This window comes from Oncorhynchus clarkii, unplaced genomic scaffold (assembly GCF_045791955.1).
Source record: "Oncorhynchus clarkii lewisi isolate Uvic-CL-2024 unplaced genomic scaffold, UVic_Ocla_1.0 unplaced_contig_3553_pilon_pilon, whole genome shotgun sequence".
Taxonomy (NCBI): Eukaryota; Metazoa; Chordata; class Actinopteri; order Salmoniformes; family Salmonidae; genus Oncorhynchus; species Oncorhynchus clarkii.
This window is the reverse complement of record NW_027260972.1, coordinates 215,109-236,007: the sequence shown is the minus strand read 5'-3', so window position 1 is coordinate 236,007 and position 20,899 is coordinate 215,109. Positions and strand designations below refer to the sequence as shown.

Genomic DNA, 20,899 nt, shown 5'->3' with positions numbered 1-20,899 from the left:
ACCTCGTGTGTTGTCCCAGAGACCTTGTGTGTTGTCCCAGAGACCTCATGTGTTGTCCCAGAGACCTCGTGTGTTGTCCCAGAGACCTCATGTGTTGTCCCAGAGACCTCATGTTGTCCCAGAGACCTTGTGTGTTGTCCAAGAGACCTTGTGTGTTGTCCCAGAGACCTTGTGTGTTGTCCCAGAGACCTCGTGTGTTGTCCCAGAGACCTCGTGTGTTGTCCCAGAGACCTCGTGTGTTGTCCCAGAGACCTCGTGTGTTGTCCCAGAGACCTCGTGTGTTGTCCCAGAGACCTCGTGTGTTGTCCCAGAGACCTCGTGTGTTGTCCCAGAGACCTTATGTGTTGTCCCAGAGACCTCATGTGTTGTCCCATAGACCTCATGTGTTGTTCCAGAGACCTCATGTTGTCCCAGAGACCTCGTGTGTTGTCCCAGAGACCTCGTGTGTTGTCCCAGAGACCTCGTGTGTTGTCCCAGAGACCTCGTGTGTTGTCCCAGAGACCTTGTGTGTTGTCCCAGAGACCTCGTGTGTTGTCCCAGAGACCTCATGTGTTGTCCCAGAGACCTCATGTGTTGTCCCAGAGACCTCATGTTGTCCCAGAGACCTCATGTGTTGTCCCAGAGACCTCGTGTGTTGTCCCAGAGACCTCGTGTGTTGTCCCAGAGACCTCGTGTTTAGTCCCAGAGACCTCGTGTGTTGTCCCAGAGACCTCGTGTGTTGTCCCAGAGACCTCATGTGTTGTCCCAGAGACCTCGTGTGTTGTCCCAGAGACCTCATGTTGTCCCAGAGACCTTGTGTGTTGTCCAAGAGACCTTGTGTGTTGTCCCAGAGACCTTGTGTGTTGTCCCAGAGACCTCTTGTGTTGTCCCAGAGACCTCGTGTGTTGTCCCAGAGACCTCGTGTGTTGTCCCAGAGACCTCGTGTGTTGTCCCAGAGACCTCGTGTGTTGTCCCAGAGACCTCGTGTGTTGTCCCAGAGACCTTATGTGTTGTCCCAGAGACCTCATGTGTTGTCCCATAGACCTCATGTGTTGTTCCAGAGACCTCATGTTGTCCCAGAGACCTCGTGTGTTGTCCCAGAGACCTCGTGTGTTGTCCCAGAGACCTCGTGTGTTGTCCCAGAGACCTCGTGTGTTGTCCCAGAGACCTTATGTGTTGTCCCAGAGACCTCATGTGTTGTCCCATAGACCTCATGTGTTGTTCCAGAGACCTCATGTTGTCCCAGAGACCTCGTGTGTTGTCCCAGAGACCTCGTGTGTTGTCCCAGAGACCTCGTGTGTTGTCCCAGAGACCTCGTGTGTTGTCCCAGAGACCTCGTGTGTTGTCCCAGAGACCTCGTGTGTTGTCCCAGAGACCTCGTGTGTTGTCCCAGAGACCTCGTGTGTTGTCCCAGAGACCTCGTGTGTTGTCCCAGAGACCTCATGTGTTGTCCCAGAGACCTCATGTGTTGTCCCAGAGACCTCATGTTGTCCCACAGACCTCGTGTGTTGTCCCAGAGACCTCGTGTGTTGTCCCAGAGACCTCGTGTGGTGTCCCAGAGACCTCGTGTGTTGTCCCAGAGACCTCGTGTGTTGTCCCAGAGACCTCGTGTGTTGTCCCAGAGACCTCATGTTGTCCCAGAGACCTCGTGTGTTGTCCCAGAGACCTCGTGTGTTGTCCCAGAGACCTCGTGTGTTGTCCCAGAGACCTCGTGTGTTGTCCCAGAGACCTCGTGTGTTGTCCCAGGAATATGATACACTAGAGGACATGGTTGTAAAAGTGTCTCAATGGAGTTTGACTTTTCATAACAGCAATTACGATCACAGCAGGAAGGAACAGAACTCTCAACTGCTGCCGAGAGAGTTTGTTAAATACCAGAATCTGTCTGTTCATTAATTATCTCTCATAAATTGATGCACTAAAAAGTCAGACTAATTAACAAATAATTAGCAAATGATCGACAATTGCTGGAAATTCGCCTTATTAGCATAACATGAATTGCTTTGTTTTATAATACCCAGCTGGCTAATTGTTCTTTTTCCCTCCATAATTATTCTGGAATTGAGGTAAGCAGTTCTCTCCTCCCCGCCAACACGATGGAGTGTGTGACTACACTTGCTGTGACACACACACACACACACACACACACACACACACACACACACACAGAGAAAGATAATAGATAAAGAGAGAGAGATAAACAGAGAGAGACACACAGTGGGCCTGTAGAGGGAGTGCTAATGTCCTTGGACTGGAGGCCATAACAACAACAGGTGAGTGTTAAAATCAATCAATTTCTGTCCCCAGACCTCTGATCTGTCATCAAACCAGCAGTAACAATACTGTCCCCAGACCTCTGATCTGTCATCAAACCAGCAGTAACAATACTGTCCCCAGACCTCTGATCTGTCATCAAACCAGCAGTAACAAGACTGTCCCCAACCAAATAGTACTAACCAACCAAATAATACTAACAGTCCAGAAAATACTAACAATCCACATAATACTATCCAACTAGATAATACTAACCAACCACATAGTACTAACCAACCACATATTACTAACCAACCATATAATACTAACCAACCAGATAATACTAACCAACCACATAGTACTAACCAACCACATATTACTAACCAACCATATAATACTAACCAACCAGATAATACTAATCAACCAGATAATACTAACCAACCAGATAATACTAACCAACCACATAATACTAACCAACTAGATAATACTAATCAACCACATAATACTAACCAATCAGATAATACTAACCAACCACATAATACTAACCAACTAGATAATACTAACCAACCACATAATACTAACCAATCAGATAATACTAACCAACCACATAATACTAACCAACTAGATAATACTAACCAACCAGATAATATTAACCAACCAGATAATACTAACCAACCACATAATACTAACCAACTAGATAATACTAACCAACCACATAATACTAACAATCCAGAAAATACTAACAATCCACATAACATTAACCAACCAGAGAATACTAACCAACCAGAGAATACTAACCAACCAGATAATACTAACCAACCAGAGAATACTAACCAACCAGATAATACTAACCAACCAGAGAATACTAACCAACCAGATAATACTAACCAACCACACAATACTAACCAACCAGATAGTACTAACCAACCAGATAATACTAACCAACTAGATAATGCTAACCAACCAGATAGTACTAACCAACCAGATAATACTAACTAACTAGATAATGCTAACCAACCAGATAGTACTAACCAACCAGATAGTACTAACCAACCAGATAATACTAACCAACCAGATAATACTAACCAACCAGATAATGCTAACCAACTAGATAATACTAACCAACCAGATAGTACTAACCAACCAGCTCAAATTGGCCTAGCTTCCTGAGTTTGTCTCAAATGTCATCAGCATAACGTTTCAACTATAAATCTATGTATATGGTATACATCTATTTTATTACAATAGAACAGTGGAATACAGGAAAGATCTCAAACATTATTTTAAGGTTTCATGGTTTTAAAGTGGATGCTGCCTTTAAAAAGAGTATAGGAACTTTGTGATAGTATGTGACAGGCAGTGAGGTGGAGGGGGGACCCCCCTGAGCCTGTGTCCCCCTCCCACCCAGGGAGCTCCTAGCTGTCACTCTGTCCCAGTACAGGGCCCCAGTAGACCAGGGGATCGCAAAGCAAATGAGCCTGTCAGAGCATCACTCCCCCTGGGCTACAGAGGAAGGCTGGTGCTGGGGTTGGGAATAGGAATGGAGCTGGGGCTGGGACCTGAGCTGAACATTTTCTAGGTCATATCAGCATTTCTTCCCACCTCTGGCTGAGGACTGGGTGGAAAGACTGGATACATCACCATAAAAAGGAACACTAGGTCAGGGGTTGAGAGAGAAAGTATGGGTGTATGGAGAACTGGGCCCTCAAGCCAAGAGACAGGGACATAAATAGGAATTGCAAAATAATGGTTAAAAGTCTCCAAGAGTCGACAGTGGTCTTGATTTTATTACTGCCATGACCACAGGGTTGAATCACCCTTGACTCTGTCATCACAAAACACAGAAATTAAAGAATGATTCATCTAATCAAATAATGCTTCATTATCATCGCCACAAAATTGCGGAGAGAAATCCAGTCTTATGGAAATTAAGAAATGAAGCATGAAGGAGGAGAAGATGGGCAAAATAAAAAAAAATAAGTCTGCCTGAGATACAGATCAGCTGATAACAACGCTAGTAACCATCACACTGTGAGCAATTAACCAAACACAATGCTGTCTTTCCACATTTGCTAATTATCTGTGCATTAAGACATTGTGAATGTGTTATTCTGGATAAATGCACGTCGTGGTTCACCTCAGTCATACTACAGTAAATAGATCCCAAAGGGAACACCACTGGAGTAAAAACAGCTTGGTCGTCACATAAAAGACTGCTTAAGGGCCTTTTCTTGGGTGAGAAGGCGGTGGTCCACACACATGAATAATTCAATTAGATGTTGGTTTAAGCTACAAGGAGCAGGAAAGGTGACAGTGTTTGTCACGCTCTGTAAACCCACCTGGCAGGAGGAAAGATGGGACGGAGAAGAAGAAGAGAGAGATAAAGAAAGAAAGAGAGAAAATGAGAGAGCGATGGGATGTGACAGTGAGAGAAAGACAGACAGAAAGGGAAGGTAGAGGATGACTATAAAGACAGGGACAAGAGAGTGTGTGGAGTGTGTAGACCCAGACACCCAAAAGACAAGAGGGGTACAGATGCATGGTTAGGGTTATGCTGTGGTGGACAATGGGGATCTGGTTTCCCATTGACTAATACTTGATTAAAGATGGCCAGTGAAGGGGGGTAGTTGGTCCTTGGGGAGCTAGGAGGCTTGCTGGAGCCGGGAAGTGGGTCAGCCGCTTGGCAGGGCAGGCTGGCTTGTTAGCGCTAACTGGGTGTAAACAGTAACACAGGGCGACCTGGGACAAGGTGCTGCTACATTGCACAGTGTCTCTCTGCCTGAAGCCCCCTGGCTGTAACTGGCAACAATGACAATTACACAGGCTAATTAACAGACTCTTATGGCACAGAAGCCACACAAACCCAACGATGGCTGAGGAAAGGGAGAGAGTGAGAGAGAGAGAGTGAGAGAGAGAGTGAGAGAGTGAGAGAGTGAGAGAGAGAGAGAGAGAGAGAGAGAGAGAGACGGAGAGTGAGAGAGAGAGAGAGAGAGAGAGTGAGAGACGGAGAGAGAAGAAGAAGGAAGACGGACAGGAAATACAAGGCACCGTTGCTGTGTTTTTTCATCATTACGGTTAGAAGCTAACATTTGAGAGGAATCCCTCCATCGTTGCACGGTCTCGTGGTTCTGGGGATGGTTAATGATGATTTGTCTCAGGACAGGGGAGAGAGGGGAGCCCGGGGCTCGGATGCGACGGGGTGTATTTTGGGGGGGTTGTGAGTCTCAGTACGCCCCCCCTCCCACTGCAGCTCAGAGCCCCCAGTTTAAACAACTCAGCGCTCATCAACAAGGCTAATTAGCTTCTAATGGTCAAAATAGTTGGAGACTGAAAATAAACATCCCCTAAATAGAATCTCATGAAATTATACTGCTGTGATCCATTTGGACTAAAATCAACAACACTTATCTTCAATATTTACACTGCGATAATAATGATTTATTTGACATACTTTATATCTGGTCTCATACAAGATAAACAGCTACTTTTGTCATTATGATCATAACACGATCGACTGTTACCGTTATACTGTTGTCATGACATTTACAGTCATAGACTGGTAGTAAATGTATCGTCCATCATATCTAAGAAGTAGGAATGTAAATCACATCCCCTGAAAGTCCCTGTCTGTAGACCTCTCCAATGTTGACGACGTCTATCTCTTGTCTTTGACATTTACTTATTGTTCTTCTTGCTTTTCTCTTCTTTCCCTGTCTTCCTCCCAGTGCCCCGCTTGTCTTTGTCCTTGCCCGACTCTCCCTCCTCCTCGATGGTCTTGGCCGCCCGTGCCCTCTTCTTACCCAAAGGTGTCCTGCCGTACCACATCTGGAAACACATTCGCAGCCATCAATCCACGGTCGGAGGAAATAAAACCTGTTATACAGTGGCATTTCCTTCCTAACTGTAGGAACGCAGCACCCTCATGTGGTGATTGTTGGAGCACGACTCTCAAATGTATATATGGAGTTCATCGGATAATACTGAATTGATATATGATTAAAGTACTGAATTGATATCTGATTATAATACTGAATTCATATATGATTAAAGTACTGAATTGATATCTGATTATAATACTGAATTCATATATGATTAAAGTACTGAATTGATATCTGATTATAATACTGAATTCATATCGGATTATAATACTGAATTGATATCTGATTATAATACTGAATTGATATCTGATTGTAATACTGAATTGATATCTGATTGTAATACTGAATTCATATCGGATTATAATACTGAATTCATAATACAATAATGATAATAGTAATAATACTGAATTCATATCTGATTATGATAATAGATGTAAACCAATCAGCACAACAAAGGCAAAAACACGTTTTAATATAATAAAATACCATTTAGCAGAAGCTTTTAACCATAGCCACTTACATATTATTGTTTTACATATGTGTGGTCCCGGGAATCAAACCCACTATCCTAAGATGCAAGCACCACCTACTGCACCACCTACTGAGATACAGAGGACCATTTTAACTGTTATAATGGCAAAATAACCCCTTCCTTCCTCCTACATAGGAGCTTTCCAATTGTCGCCTCTGATTTCTGTGGGAGTAAGGCTATCCTGAGCACTTTGGTGATAAACATATATAAACAAATATTTATGCAAATAAAAGGTGATTAATTGATTGATGCTACTGAACCTTAAAGGCCTCCTCCTCCTCTTTGTAGACGGGGTCCTGTCTGGCCAGTGGAGGGATGAACTCTTCAGCGGTCAGTGGTCTGGTAGTCTGCTGGGCCAGCCTGCGAGGGGTCAGCACCTGCCTCACAGCCTGCAGGATGTGGCCCTGGGTGTAGCCATCTGTCACCTTGGCCAGGGAGCTCAGGTCCAGGCTGGGGGTGAGGCGAGCACCGCCGCCACACAGCAGCTCCCTCCACAGCACTGGAGAACACATCAGACAGGGAGAGAAAGGTTAGGGTTCAAACCAGAAGTGGGCAATGAATAATTTGTTTTTTTTTTAAAGATGTGTGTTTACTGGTGGGCCTATCATATGAATTCATTCCACCAGTAGTTTTCATGTCAACTCATTTCTGGTGGCTTTAGGGAATAAAACCTCCACAGATTCTGTCTGTCCATAGCCAACAGGTTGGCCTAGATATAGACCACTATAGACCACTATAAACCCCCATAAACCAATATAGACCACTATACATCACTATAAACCACTATGGACCACTATAAACCACTATAAACCACTGTAAACCAATATTTATTTTTTTATTTTTTTTATTTCACCTTTATTTAACCAGGTAGGCAAGTTGAGAACAAGTTCTCATTTACAATTGCGACCTGGCCAAGATAAAGCAAAGCAGTTCGACACATACAACAACACAGGGTTACACATGGAGTAAAACAAACATACAGTCAATAATACAGTAGAAACAAGTCTATATACGATGTGAGCAAATGAGGTAAAATAAGGGAGGTAAAGGCAAAAAGGCCATGGTGGCAAAGTAAATACAATATAGCAAGTAAAACACTGGAATGGTAGATTTGCAATGGAAGAATGTGCAAAGTGCAAAGTAGAAATAAAAATAATGGGGTGCAAAGGAGCAAAATAAATTAATAAATAAAATACAGTAGGGAAAGAGGTAGTTGTTTGGGCTAAATTATAGGTGGGCTATGTACAGGTGCAGTAATCTGTGAGCTGCTCTGACAGTTGGTGCTTAAAGCTAGTGAGGGAGATAAGTGTTTCCAGTTTCAGAGATTTTTGTAGTTCGTTCCAGTCATTGGCAGCAGAGAACTGGAAGGAGAGGCGGCCAAAGAAAGAATTGGTTTTGGGGGTGACTAGAGAGATATACCTGCTGGAGCGTGTGCTACAGGTGGGAGATGCAATGGTGACCAGCGAGCTGAGATAAGGGGGGACTTTACCTAGCAGGGTCTTGTAGATGACATGGAGCCAGTGGGTTTGGCGATGAGTATGAAGCGAGGGCCAGCCAACGAGAGCGTACAGGTCGCAATGGTGGGTAGTATATGGGGCTTTGGTGACAAAACGGATTGCACTGTGATAGACTGCATCCAATTTGTTGAGTAGGGTATTGGAGGCTATTTTGTAAATGACATCGCCAAAGTCGAGGATTAGTAGGATGGTCAGTTTTACAAGGGTATGTTTGGCAGCATGAGTGAAGGATGCTTTGTTGCGAAATAGGAAGCCAATTCTAGATTTAACTTTGGATTGGAGATGTTTGATATGGGTCTGGAAGGAGAGTTTACAGTCTAACCAGACACCTAAGTATTTGTAGTTGTCCACGTATTCTAAGTCAGAGCCGTCCAGAGTAGTAATGTTGGACAGGCGGGTAGGTACAGGTAGCGATCGGTTGAAGAGCATGCATTTAGTTTTACTTGTATTTAAGAGCAATTGGAGGCCACGGAAGGAGAGTTGTATGGCATTGAAGCTTGCCTGGAGGGTTGTTAACACAGTGTCCAAAGAAGGGCCAGAAGTATACAGAATGGTGTCGTCTGCGTAGAGGTGGATCAGAGACTCACCAGCAGCAAGAGCGACCTCATTGATGTATACAGAGAAGAGAGTCGGTCCAAGAATTGAACCCTGTGGCAATATAGACCAGTATATACCACTATAAACCAATATAAACCACTATAGACCACTATAGACCACTATAAACCCATATAGGCCACTGTAAACCACTATAAACCAATATAAACCACTATAAACCAATATAAACCACTATAAACCAATATAGACCACTATAAATCAATATAAACCAATATAGACCACTATAGACCTCTATAAACCAATATAGACCACTATAAACCACTATAGACAATTATATACCACTATAGACCACTATAAACCAATATAGACCACTATAAACAACTATAAACCAATATTAACCAATAGACGACTGTAGACTACTATAAACCAATATAGACCACTATAAACCACTATAGACAATTATAAACCAATATAGACCAATATAAACCAACATAAACCACTATAGATCACTATAAACAACTATGAATCAATATAGACCACTATAAACCAATATAAACCACTATAGACCACTATAAACCACTATAAACCAATATAGACTACTATAAACCAATATAAACCAATATAGACCAATATAGACCACTATAGACCTCTATAAACCAATATAGACCACTATAAACCACTATAAACCAATATAGACAAATATAGACCACTATAAACCAATATAAACCAATATAGACCACTATAAACCAATATAGACCACTATAAACCAACATAAACCAATATAGACCACTATATACACTATAAACCACTATAAACCACTATAAACCAATATAGACCACTAAAGACCACTATAAACCAATATAGACCACTATAGACCACTATAAACCAATATAGACCACTATAGACTCCTATAAACCAATATAGACCACTATCGACTCCTATAAACCAATATAGACCAATATAGACCACTATAAACCACTATAAACTAATATAATCCAATATAGACCACTATAAATCAATTTAGACCACTATAAACCAATATATACCACTATAAACCAATATAGACCACTATAAACCAATATAAACCAATATAGACCAAGGCAGACCACTATAGACCACTATAAACCAATATAAACCGATATAGACTACTATAGATAACCCACCCAGTCTGGAGGCATAGTCAGGTCTGGGGATGAGGATGATCTTCCTATAGACTTTACAGAAGGGCTTGAGGTCTGCGTCAAAGGGCCTCCGGGACGTCCCTACGACCAGAACACGATCCTCAGGCTTCACAGACTTCAGCACCTTTACTAGGTCCTTCTTCAGACGCTTAGGCTCCATCTAGAGAGGGAGAGAGGAGAGAGGGAGGAGAGAGAAAGAGAGGGAGATGAGGGGAAGTGAGGAGAGAGAGAGAGGAGAGGGAGATGGAGAGGGGTATGGAGATAGGGAGGAGAGGGAGAGTAAGTGAGGAGAGAGAGAAGGAGAGGGGTATGGAGATAGAGAGAGAGAGAGGGAGGAGAGAGAGGGAGGGAGATGGAGAGGGGTATGGAGATAGAGAGAGAGGGAGAGGGAGGAGAGGGGTATGGAGATAGAGAGAGAGGGAGGAGAGGGAGAGTAAGTGAGGAGAAGGAGATGGAGAGGGGTATGGAGATAGAGAGAGAGGGAGGAGAGAGAAGGAGATGGAGAGGGGTATGGAGATAGAGAGCGAGGGAGGAGAGGGGTATGGAGATAGAGAGAGAGGGAGAACAAGGAAGAGGGGGTAGAGAGTTATGACCGGCCACATGAGGGCAGCATAAACTTATTTGTAAATTCAAGATGTCCCCATTTTCAACTGCTCACAGCTGTCATCTCATATAACCCATGTTACCCAACAATGGATGTGAGTCCCACTTTAGTTAATTCACAAACAATACAATAATGGAGAAGGTTACTTGACAATCTGCTATGTAAACACTTTTGTCAAAACAAGTCCCTTGATTACACTGTTTGTCAATGTGCACTGTAGTGTTTTTATTTCTTTCACCTTTATTTAACCAGGTAGGCTAGTTGAGAACAAGTTCTCATTTACAACTGCAACCTGGTCAAGATAAAGCATAGAAAAATCGACACATACAACAACACAGAGTTACACATGGAATAAACAAAACATACAGTCAATAATACAGTAGAAAAAAACAAAAAGTCTATATACAGTGAGTGCAAATGAGGTAAGTTAAGGGAGTTAAGGCAGTAAATAGGCCATGGTGGAGAAGTAATTACAATAAAGCAATTAAAACACTGGAATGGTAGATGTGCAGAAGATGAATGTGCAAGTAGAGATACTGGGGTGCAAAGGAGCAAGATAAATAAATAAATACAGTATGGGGATGAGGTAGGTAGATAGATGGGGTGTTTACAGAGGGGCTAAGTTCAGTGATCTGTAAACTGCTCTGACAGCTGGTGCTTAAAGCTAGTGAGGGAGATATGAGTCTCCAGCTTCAGAGATTTTTGCAGTTCGTTCCAGTCATTGGCAGCAGAGAACTGGAAGGAAAGACGACCAAAGGAGGAATTGGCTTTGGGGGTGACTAGTGAGATATACTGTACCTGCTGGAGCGCGTGCTACGAGTGTGTGCTGCTATGGTGACCAGTGAGCTGAGATAAGGTGGGGCTTTACCTAGCAGAGACTTGTAGATAACCTGTAGCCAGTGGGTTTGGCGACGAGTATGAAGCGAGGGCCAACCAACGAGAGCGTACAGGTTGCAATGGTGGGTAGTATATGGGGCTTTGGTGACAAAAAGGATGGCACTGTGATAGACGGCATCTGGTTTGTTGAGTCGAGTGTCGAGGGCTGGTATTGAGCAGTGCTAATAACTGGTCTCTTTTTTTACATTTAGTCTAGTCTTAGTCATTTTGACTAAAATATCATTACGTTTTAGTCAAGTTTTTGTCGATTGAATAATGATTTAGTCTAGTTATTGTCAAAATGACAAAAACAGTGAGCCATTTTAGTCAACTAAATGCCCTTTAATTTTAGTCCCATTTTAGTCACATCACATTTGCATTGCCTCATTAACCTATAGTAAACATACATCACTGACTTCTATGTGACCAAACAGACATAGCCTTATCCTACCAACACATATATATAAGAATATATAACAATTATCTGGCCGTATGAATTCTTAGTTCAGACTACATAGATATTACATACAGTGCATTCAGAAAGTATTCAGACCACTTCCCCTTTTCCACATTTTGTTACGTTACAGCCTTATTCTAAAATGGATTAAATAAATGTTTTTCCTCAACAATCTACACACAATACCCATAACGACAAAGTTAACATAAAACAGAAATGCCTTATATTTATTATATGCCTTATAAATGCCTTATATTCAGACCCTTTGCTATGAGACTCAAAATTGAGCTCAGGTGCTTCCTGTTTCCATTGGTCATCCTTCAGATGTTTCTACAACTTGACTGGAGTCCATCAGTGGTAAATTCAATTGATTGGACATGTTTTGGAAAGGCACACACCTGTCTATATAAGGTCCCACAGTTGACAGTATATGTCAGAGCAAAAACCAAGCCATGAGGTTGAGGTTGAAGGAATTGTCCGTAGAGCTACGATACAGGATTGTGTCGAGGCACAGATCTGGGGAAGGGTACCAAAAAATGTCTGCAGTATTGAAGGTCCCCAAAAACATCATTCTTAAATGGAAGAAGTTTGGAACCACCAAGACTCTTCCTAGACTCATCCCCAAACTGAGCAATCGAGGGAGAAGGGCCTTGGTCAGGGAGGTGACCAAGAACCCGATTGTCACTCTGACAGAGCTCCAGAGTTCCTCTATGGTGATGAGAGAACCTTCCAGAAGGACAACCATCTCTGCAGCACTCCACCAATCAGGCCTTTATGGTAGAGTGGCCAGATGGAAGCCACTCCTCAGTAAAAGGCACATGACAGCCCGCTTGGAGTTTGCCAAAAGGCACCTACGGACTCTCAGACCATGAGAAACAAGATTCTCAGGTCTGATGAAACCAAGATTGAACTCTTTGACCTGAATGCCAAGCATCATGTCTGGAGGAAACCAGGCACCATCCCTACAGTGAAGCATGGTGGTGACAGCATCATGCTGTGGGGATGTTTTTCAGTGGCAGGGACTGGGAGACTAGACAGGATCGAGGGAAAGATCAACGGAGCAAAGTACAGAGAGATCCTTGATGACACCTGCTCCAGAACACTCAGGACCCCAGACTGGGGTGAAGGTTCATCTTCCAACAGGACAACAACCCTAAGCACACAGCCAAGAAAACACAGGAGTGGCTTTGGGACAAGTCTATGAATGTCCTTGAGTGGCCCAGCCAGAGCCAGGACTTGAGCCCGATCTAACATCTCTGAAGAGACCAGAAAATAGCTGTACAGTGACACTCCCCATCCAACCTGAGTGAGCTTGAGAGGATCAGCAGAGAATAATGGGAGAAACTCCCCAAATACAGGTGTGCCAAGCTTGTAGCGTCACACCCAAGAAGACTCAAGGCTGTAATCACTGCCGAAGGTGCTTCAACGAAGTACTGAGTAAAGGGTCTGAATAGTTAATTAAATTAAATTAGCAAAATGTCTAAAAAACAGTTTTTGCTTTGCCATTATGGGGTATTGTGTGTAGATTGATGAGGAAAAACATATATTTTAGAATAAGGCTGTAACGTAACAAAATGTGGAAAAAGTCTCGGGGTCTGAATGCACTGTACACATCAAACAGGCACACACAAGCGCAGAGAGAGAGAGACAGAGAGAGACAGAGAGAGCGAGAGAGACAGAGAGACAGAGAGAGCGAGAGAGACAGAGAGACATAGACAGAGAGAGACAGAGAGACATAGACAGAGAGAGACAGAGAGACATAGACAGAGAGCGGCAGAGAGACAGATAGAGAGAGCGCACGAGAGACAGAGAGAGACAGAGACAGAGCGAGACAGAGAGAGAGAGACAGAGAGAGAGACAAAGAGACAGAGAGAGTGAGCGCGCGAGAGACCGAGAGACCAAGAGACAAAGAGAGAGAGAGAGAGAGAGAGAGAGAGAGAGAGACAGAGAGAGAGAGATAGAGAGAGAGAGTGATGTAAAGTATTGGTAAAGTAGTGTGTTGTACCTCTGTCACTCTGAGGTGTCATCGTTCCACAGACACACTGACGTCCAGAAGTAGTACAGTACGAGGGCTAATGACTCTGAATGGGAGCTAATGACTGTTTCACCCAGTGATGTAGCCGATCCACTTAACCTCGAGTCCCAATCGAGTCCGCAAGTAGCCTAGTTGTAGAACGGCCCGCCACGACAGAAAGACAACAAATGTAGCGCGCTGGTATTATGAGTCATATCTTTTGAAAGGTAATGGCTACAATAGAGCCATTTTCTCTGAGGAAAAGAGGGAGACTTGGCTAGAAGTCTGAGACAGAACCTGGCTATGAAATGCAGTGGGGAAAGTGTGAGTGTTGAGCGAGCCTACAAATTAAAAAACGTTTCTATACTCGAGAGAGAAAAACATAGCTGGACTGTTGTTTTACTATTAAACTTAATGCTGCTTTTGTTTTTCATTTTGTAAAGCATCTTGTGTTTGTTAACTAGGCAAAGGGTGGTATCTAACTAGAAGGCTGGTGGTGACTGGTTAGCTACGAGGAAGCAACAGAGTCGCCTGCGCAATGTGTTTGATCGGAGGTGGAGCCGGAGTGGAGCCTGTCCGCCCAGACTCATGAACAGAACTGGACTGGGCATCTGTTCTGCTAATATTAACAGTACGTATCACTGAAAAGCTCTCAATCTGTCTAAAAACTCTTGTTCAGTCCAACAGATTTTAGTCACAGAGATAATTTAGTGTCATCTTTTTTGTTAAGTTACAGTTTTTTCTGGGTCTATTTAGTCAGTTATAGTCTCGTTAATTGCCACTGAAAAATATATGTTTGCCAAATATTTGATTCACTATTTTTGTTGACGAGATGAACAGTGGTATTGAGATATGCTGCTGTTGTGTAGAGAACATACCTCTTTCTCCAGCTTCGGGACTTTCTTATAAAAGGTTTTCTCGGCATCTCCGATCCATATTACAGAGGGCTGCAGCTGGCGAGCCACCTGCCACAGCAGAACAACACAAAGAAACACACCTCTTTATTTCACACATCAAGGCCAATGTTCAAACAACTCTCTCCCATATGGGAAAATGAGTAACCTCAACAAAACAAACAGTCTAACCAGCAGAAACATCAGTCTCACACAAACAAAATAACACCCACACGCACAAGTCGTACATTAACTGGACTATCAGTAACATTTAAACTACAGTGTATCTCTTAACCCTAACCCTAACCATAACCCTAACCCTAACCCTAACCATAACCCTAAACCTAACCCTAGCCCAAACCATAACCCTAACCCTGGCCCTAACCATAACCCTTATCCCCAAAAGGTGGACTCTACCAGGGAGAAGAAGAATTCCTGGTGCAGAACTGTGACAGAGGAGCTGGCCAAGATGAACTTCTCGTATCACGAGGCACAACACGTGGCCAAGGACAGAGAGTGTTGGAAGGAGCTCATTGTTGCCTTATGTCCCATAGGGGAGGAGAGCTAGTAAGTCTATAGTTAATGACACCACAGGCTTATGGAGAAACAGTATTGTGAACTTGCAGTGTTTCCATGGCTGGCATTGACAAAAACAACTTGGGGTGAGGGAGGCAGCCACACCCAAATGTTACAAGCCTTTTAGAAACCAACACTGTCTCAGCAAGCAGGAAGTGCTGTCAGGACACGCTCCTGATCCCAGAATGCACTTAGAGAGGGTGCCGACCAATGAGGTGCTGACAGGCGAGATTCAGAACAATGTCGCTAGTGGCTGTGGGCTCCTGACTTGTTTGCCTCTCAAGACAGCTGCATAGAGAGGTGTCCAAGCGAGACAAATCTCTCTCTCCCTCCATGTCTCTCTCTTCTCTCATGCAGGCATTTCATTCACAACACTGATACCTAATCATGTGCACTGCCAAAGTGTTTTTGTGGGGCATACAGTATGTGTGCATATACTATCTGAATCAAACCAGACAATGACCTCTACCCTCGTACATGGCACCATTTTGCTTCCTTCCTCACTATGTACAGTAGCAGATTGACAAAAACCTTGAAGACCATGTGCAGTAGGTACTGGAGGCAGCTCCTGCCGGGGTACTTCCCAGCCAGGTTTCTGGGGGACAGGTTGAAGAGGTTGGCCCCGGTCTCAGTGCACAGAGCATGGACCAGCATCCTCTTCCCTACGCCTCCAGGACCAGCCAGCAGCAGAGTCTTCATCAGCGGAGCCTTCTGATGGACGGACTGGGAACCTGGGAGGGAGGGAGGGAGGGAGGGAGGGAGAGAGGGAGAGAGAGAGAGAGAGAGGATAATAACATATAGAGGGTGATTGTTAGGTGGTAGTAATTCTTACCATTGATGGCAACCGGGCCGGACCAGGAAAGGACTGTATAATGTAACCTCCAGACTGCACTGAGCCAAGCTGTGAATACACTAGCAGTAGGACAACACAGCAGTAACCATGAACCTGTGAGACTAAGGGCTCTATTCAGTCTGGAAAGCTGAAGTGTTACAGATTCCAGATAGAGATGTAAAGGTTATTTCCCATTGAGACGACAGATGCAGCGTTTATGGTGAATGCAGTTTAAAGTGGGAACATTGTCTTTAAATTTCAATCACAGCATAAAGCTGAACTTCTGCCATGCGGATTGAACAGAGCCGTAAGGTCACTATAGGTGTTTGTAGCCCCTGTGAGGTCTCTGAGGGCCTCAGCAGCAGCAGTGCTGCTTAACTGGTATTAACTGATTCAGCCAGGTTAACCTCCTACCACAGGGAACAATAGTTGAATTACCCAGCTGGATGATACTGGGGTTAGGCTGGGCTGGGGCTGAGGCTGGGATAAGACTGGGGTTAGGCTGGGATGAGCCTGGACTGAGTCTGGGTGAGGCTGGACTGAGGGTGGGCTGAGGCTGGGGTGAGGGTGTACTGAGGCTGCAGTGAGGGTGTGCTGAGGCTATAGTGAGGCTGAGGTTGCAGTGAGGCTGGGCTGAGGGTGCAGCATTGTGTGCTCTCTGATACTAACCGTGATTAAAAGTCCAGGCTGGACAGAGGCCAGAGGGCCAGGACACAGAACGTGAGAGTAAACACATCCAATCACAACACCCCTCCATTAACCTCTAGACCCAGAGACCCAGAGCAGGTGCAGCCGTGTAACCCTTATCCCCAGGAATCCCCTCCTGTCCCTTGGGTAGGCCCAGCCAAGAAGTCCCGCTCCTGCTGCTCTGACCGGAACTCATTAAAACTACAATAGCTGGCAACAGGCTCTGGCCTCTGTTCTCTCTCTCTATGCTGCAGGCTGTTTATAGGGTCAGTTCACTCTCTGTTAGATCAGGTCACAGTGTTAGTTCATTAGGTACACTATGAGCACTGATTAGAAGACTACTCCTCCCATTAAGGTCTAATGATGATCTCTTTCCTGCCTCTAACCCATCTGGGACAGATTAGCCGATCAATTGACTAGTGCAACGTGCACTTGTCCTTTTCCATAGGAAAGGAAATGTAGAAGCTTGAACAATAAGGTCAAACACAGGTTAAAAGAAGGAACACTAACTATCATGTTCAAATATTGTCACTTTCTTGTGAAAATAACAGACACCACTGAGAATGAGATAGCAGCCAGTCTGGATAATTGGCTGTGAATCGCTAACAAAGGGAGTACACAGAGATATCTCTCTACCAAGGACACGATCTAGCCAGCCTCCCTCCAATATACAATGCTTATACTTCAGAAAACCAAAGCAGTCTCTAAGGAATCTCTGAATCATCACAGAGTAACTGAAACTGAGCCAACTCTTGGTGAGAATGAGAATAAAGTTCTGGGAACAACAAAACAAAACAATGTCCTGTTGTGATTCATTTCATAAAAAGAGGTGGAAGCTTAGGCAGTGTTGTGTGTACACAGTGCAGGTATAAATAAACTGTAGTATGTGACGCTGGAGGTGATGGTAGTGGTGGTAGTGGTGGTGGTGATGGTAGTGGTGGTAGTGATGGTGATGGTAGTGGTGGTAGTAGAGGAAGTGGTAGTGGTAGTGAGGGATGATGGTGGTAGTAGTGATGATGGTAGGGGTGGTGGTAGTGGTGGTGATGGTAGTGGTGGTGATGGTGGTGGTAGTGATGGTGGTGGTGATGGTAGTGGTGCTGGTGGTGATGGTAGTTGTGGTGGTGGTGGTGGTGGTAGTGGTGGTTGTGGTAGAGGTGGTAGTGGTGGTAGTGAGGGATGATGGTGGTGGTGGTGGTGTAATTGGTGGTGGTAGTGGTGGTGGTGGTGTAATTGGTGGTAGTAGTGGTGGTAGTGGTGGTGGTGGTAGTAGTGGTAGTAGTGGTGGTAGTGATGGTAGTGGTAGTAGTGATGATGGTAGAGGTGGTGGTAGTGGTGGTGATGGTAGTGGTGGTAGGGGTGGTGATGATGGTGGTGGTAGTGATGGTAGTGGTGGTGGTGATGGCAGTGGTGGTGGTGATGGTAGTGGTAGTAGTGGTGGTAGTGGTAATTGTGATGATGGTAGAGGTGGTGGTGATGGTAGTGGTGGTAGGGGTGGTGATGATGGTGGTGGTAGTGATGGTAGTGGTGGTGGTGATGGCGGTGGTGGTGGTGATGGTAGTGATGCTGGAGGTGATGGTGGTTGTAGTGGTGGAGGCAGTGGTGGTGGTGTTGGTGGTGATGGTGTTGGTAGTGGTGGTGGTGGTAGTGGTGGTGGTAGTGGCGGTGGTGGTGGAGGTGATGGTGGCAGTAGAGGTGGTAGTGGTAGTAGTGATGATGGTGGTGGTAGTGGTAGTGGTGATGGTGTTGGTAGTGGTGGTGGTGGTAGTGGTGATGATGGAGGTGGTGATGGTGGGGGTGGTGATGGTGGCGGTGGTGATGATAGTGGTGGTGATGGTAGTGATGGTAGTGTTAGTGGCGGTGGTGATGGTAGTGGTGGTGGTGTTAGTGATGGTGGTGATGGTAGTGGTGGTGATGGTAGTGGTTTTAGTGGTGGTAGTGGTGCTAGTGGCGGTGGTAGTAGTGGTGGTGATGATAATAGTGATGGTGGTGGGGGGGATGGTAGTGGTGGAGGGGGTGGTGTTGCAGGTGACGAAGGTGGTAGTAGTGGTAGTAGTGGTGGTGGTGATGGTGGTGGTGGTGGTAGAGGTGGTAGTGGTGGTAGTGGTAGTAGTGGTGGTAGTGGTAGTAGTGGTAGTGAGGGATGATGGTGGTGGTGGTGATGGTAGTGATGCTGGAGGTGATGGTGGTTGTAGTGGTGGAGGTAGTGGTGGTGGTGTTGGTGGTGATGGTGTTGGTGGTGGTGGTAGTGGTGGCGGTGATGGTGGAGGTGATGGTGGCAGTAGAGGTGGTAGTGGTAGTAGTGATGGTGGTGGTAGTGGTGGTGGTGGTGTTGGTGGTAGTGGTGATGATGGAGGTGGTGATGGTGTTGGTAGTGGTGGTGGTGGTGGTGGTGGTGAGGGTGGGGGTGGTGATGGTGGCGGTGGTGATGGTAGTGGTGGTGATGGTAGTGATGGTGTTGGTGGTGATGGTGTTGGTGGTGGTGGTAGTGGTGGTGTTGGTGGTGATGGTGTTGGTAGTGGTGGTGATGGTAGTGGTGGTGATGGTGGCGGTGGTGATGGTAGAGGTGGTGATGGTAGTGATGGTAGTGTTAGTGGCGGTGGTGATGGTAGTGGTGGTGGTGTTAGTGATGGTGGTGATGGTAGTGGTGGTGATGGTAGTGGTGGTGTTAGTGGTGGTGGTGATGGTTGTGATGGTGGTGTTAGTGATGGTGGTGATGGTAGTGGTGGTGATGGTAGTGGTTTTAGTGGTGGTAGTGGTGCTAGTGGCGGTGGTAGTAGTGGTGGTGATGATAATAGTGATGGTGGTGGGGGGGATGGTAGTGGTGGAGGGGGTGGTGTTGCAGGTGACGAAGGTGGTGGTGGTAGTGATGATGGTGGTGATGGACATCCAGCCCATCCAGGCCTCTGGTAGTCATATTGCCTTTGATTAGGTCTGAGGTGCTGAAAGACATCATCTTCTTCTCCAGGGTGGGTGGCCTGTTTGTTCAGTAACCCTCCCCTCTTCAGGAGCTACGTCTGGGGGTCCACGACGCTGGCGTAGGGGGATGGGATGGAAATGGGTCTTAACGCCAGGTGACATGAGACGTGTTGGGGAGAAAGATCACGTCCCTTCAGGGTTGGGGTGAATTTCAGTGAGCTGTATTCTATTACCATTAGGATCCCTGGATTAGCATCAGCCCACTAGCTGCTTCTAGATGATCTAGTGGTGTGGAATATTCTATTCTGTTCTGTATTTCTGTTCTATATTTGTATTCTGTATTTCTGTTCTATTCTATTCTGTTCTATTCTATTCTGTTCTATTCTGTTCTACTTTCCTCTAGTATTATATGTTCTTCTCTGTGCTGTTCTATTCTATTCTGTTCTACTTTCCTCTAGTATTCTATGTTCTTCTCTGTGCTGTTCTATTCTATTCTATTCTATTCTGTTCTGTTCTGTATTTGAATTCTGTATTTCTGTTGTATTCTATTCTGTTCTATTATATTCTGTTCTACTTTCCTCTAGTATTCTATGTTCTTCTCTGTGCTGTTCTATTCTATTCTGGGTTCTGGACCACAGTTACCTGACTCCCCTGTGTTCTGCAGCTGTAGCATAGTGGTGGCAGAGACAGTGACAGAAAGGCTCAGCCAGGAGAGAGTGGCTGAAGGATCAAAGTGTGAGTGTGTGTGTGTGTGTTGCAAGTACAATAAGTATGAATCAGGCTAGCCAGGTTGTGGGGTGATGTGATCACAGTCACAATGATGAGAGTGGATGGGATGGGCTCTCTCTCACTCACCCAGAGGCAGGATCCCATAAAGGGCAATGAGCTGTCTGACGTCTGACAGAGAGGGCATGGGCTCAATGTCTGCCTGGCGCAGGGTCGTACCCAGGTAGCTGAACTCACCTGGAGGGAGGGAGGGGAAGGGAGAGACGAGGGAGGGAGGGAGGGAGGGGGAGGGAGGGAGGGAGGGAGGGAGGGAGGGAGAGGGAGGGGGAGAGAGAGAGGGGGGAAGGGGGAGGGAGAGAAGTCAGACATCCATCAGACAATAGTCTTGTTCTTTGAGGTATGGAATTTGCTCTTTGTACATTG

The 20,899-nt window shown here is 45.2% G+C and overlaps 1 protein-coding gene across 1 annotated transcript in view; it reads right to left on the bottom strand.

The window, feature by feature from the left end:
* Positions 1-5,648: 5,648 nt before the first annotated feature.
* Positions 5,649-20,899, bottom strand: part of LOC139402736 (dynein regulatory complex protein 11-like) — a 57,009-nt gene continuing 41,758 nt past the window's right edge. The window contains exons 13-18 of the mRNA XM_071146645.1: positions 20,606-20,713; positions 15,847-16,046; positions 14,725-14,811; positions 9,878-10,055; positions 6,903-7,141; positions 5,649-6,057 (exon numbers count right to left, since the gene is read on the bottom strand). Coding sequence (XP_071002746.1) covers positions 5,908-6,057; positions 6,903-7,141; positions 9,878-10,055; positions 14,725-14,811; positions 15,847-16,046; positions 20,606-20,713 — 962 coding nt within the window. The 3' untranslated portion in view covers positions 5,649-5,907. The remainder of the gene's footprint in view (positions 6,058-6,902; positions 7,142-9,877; positions 10,056-14,724; positions 14,812-15,846; positions 16,047-20,605; positions 20,714-20,899) is intronic.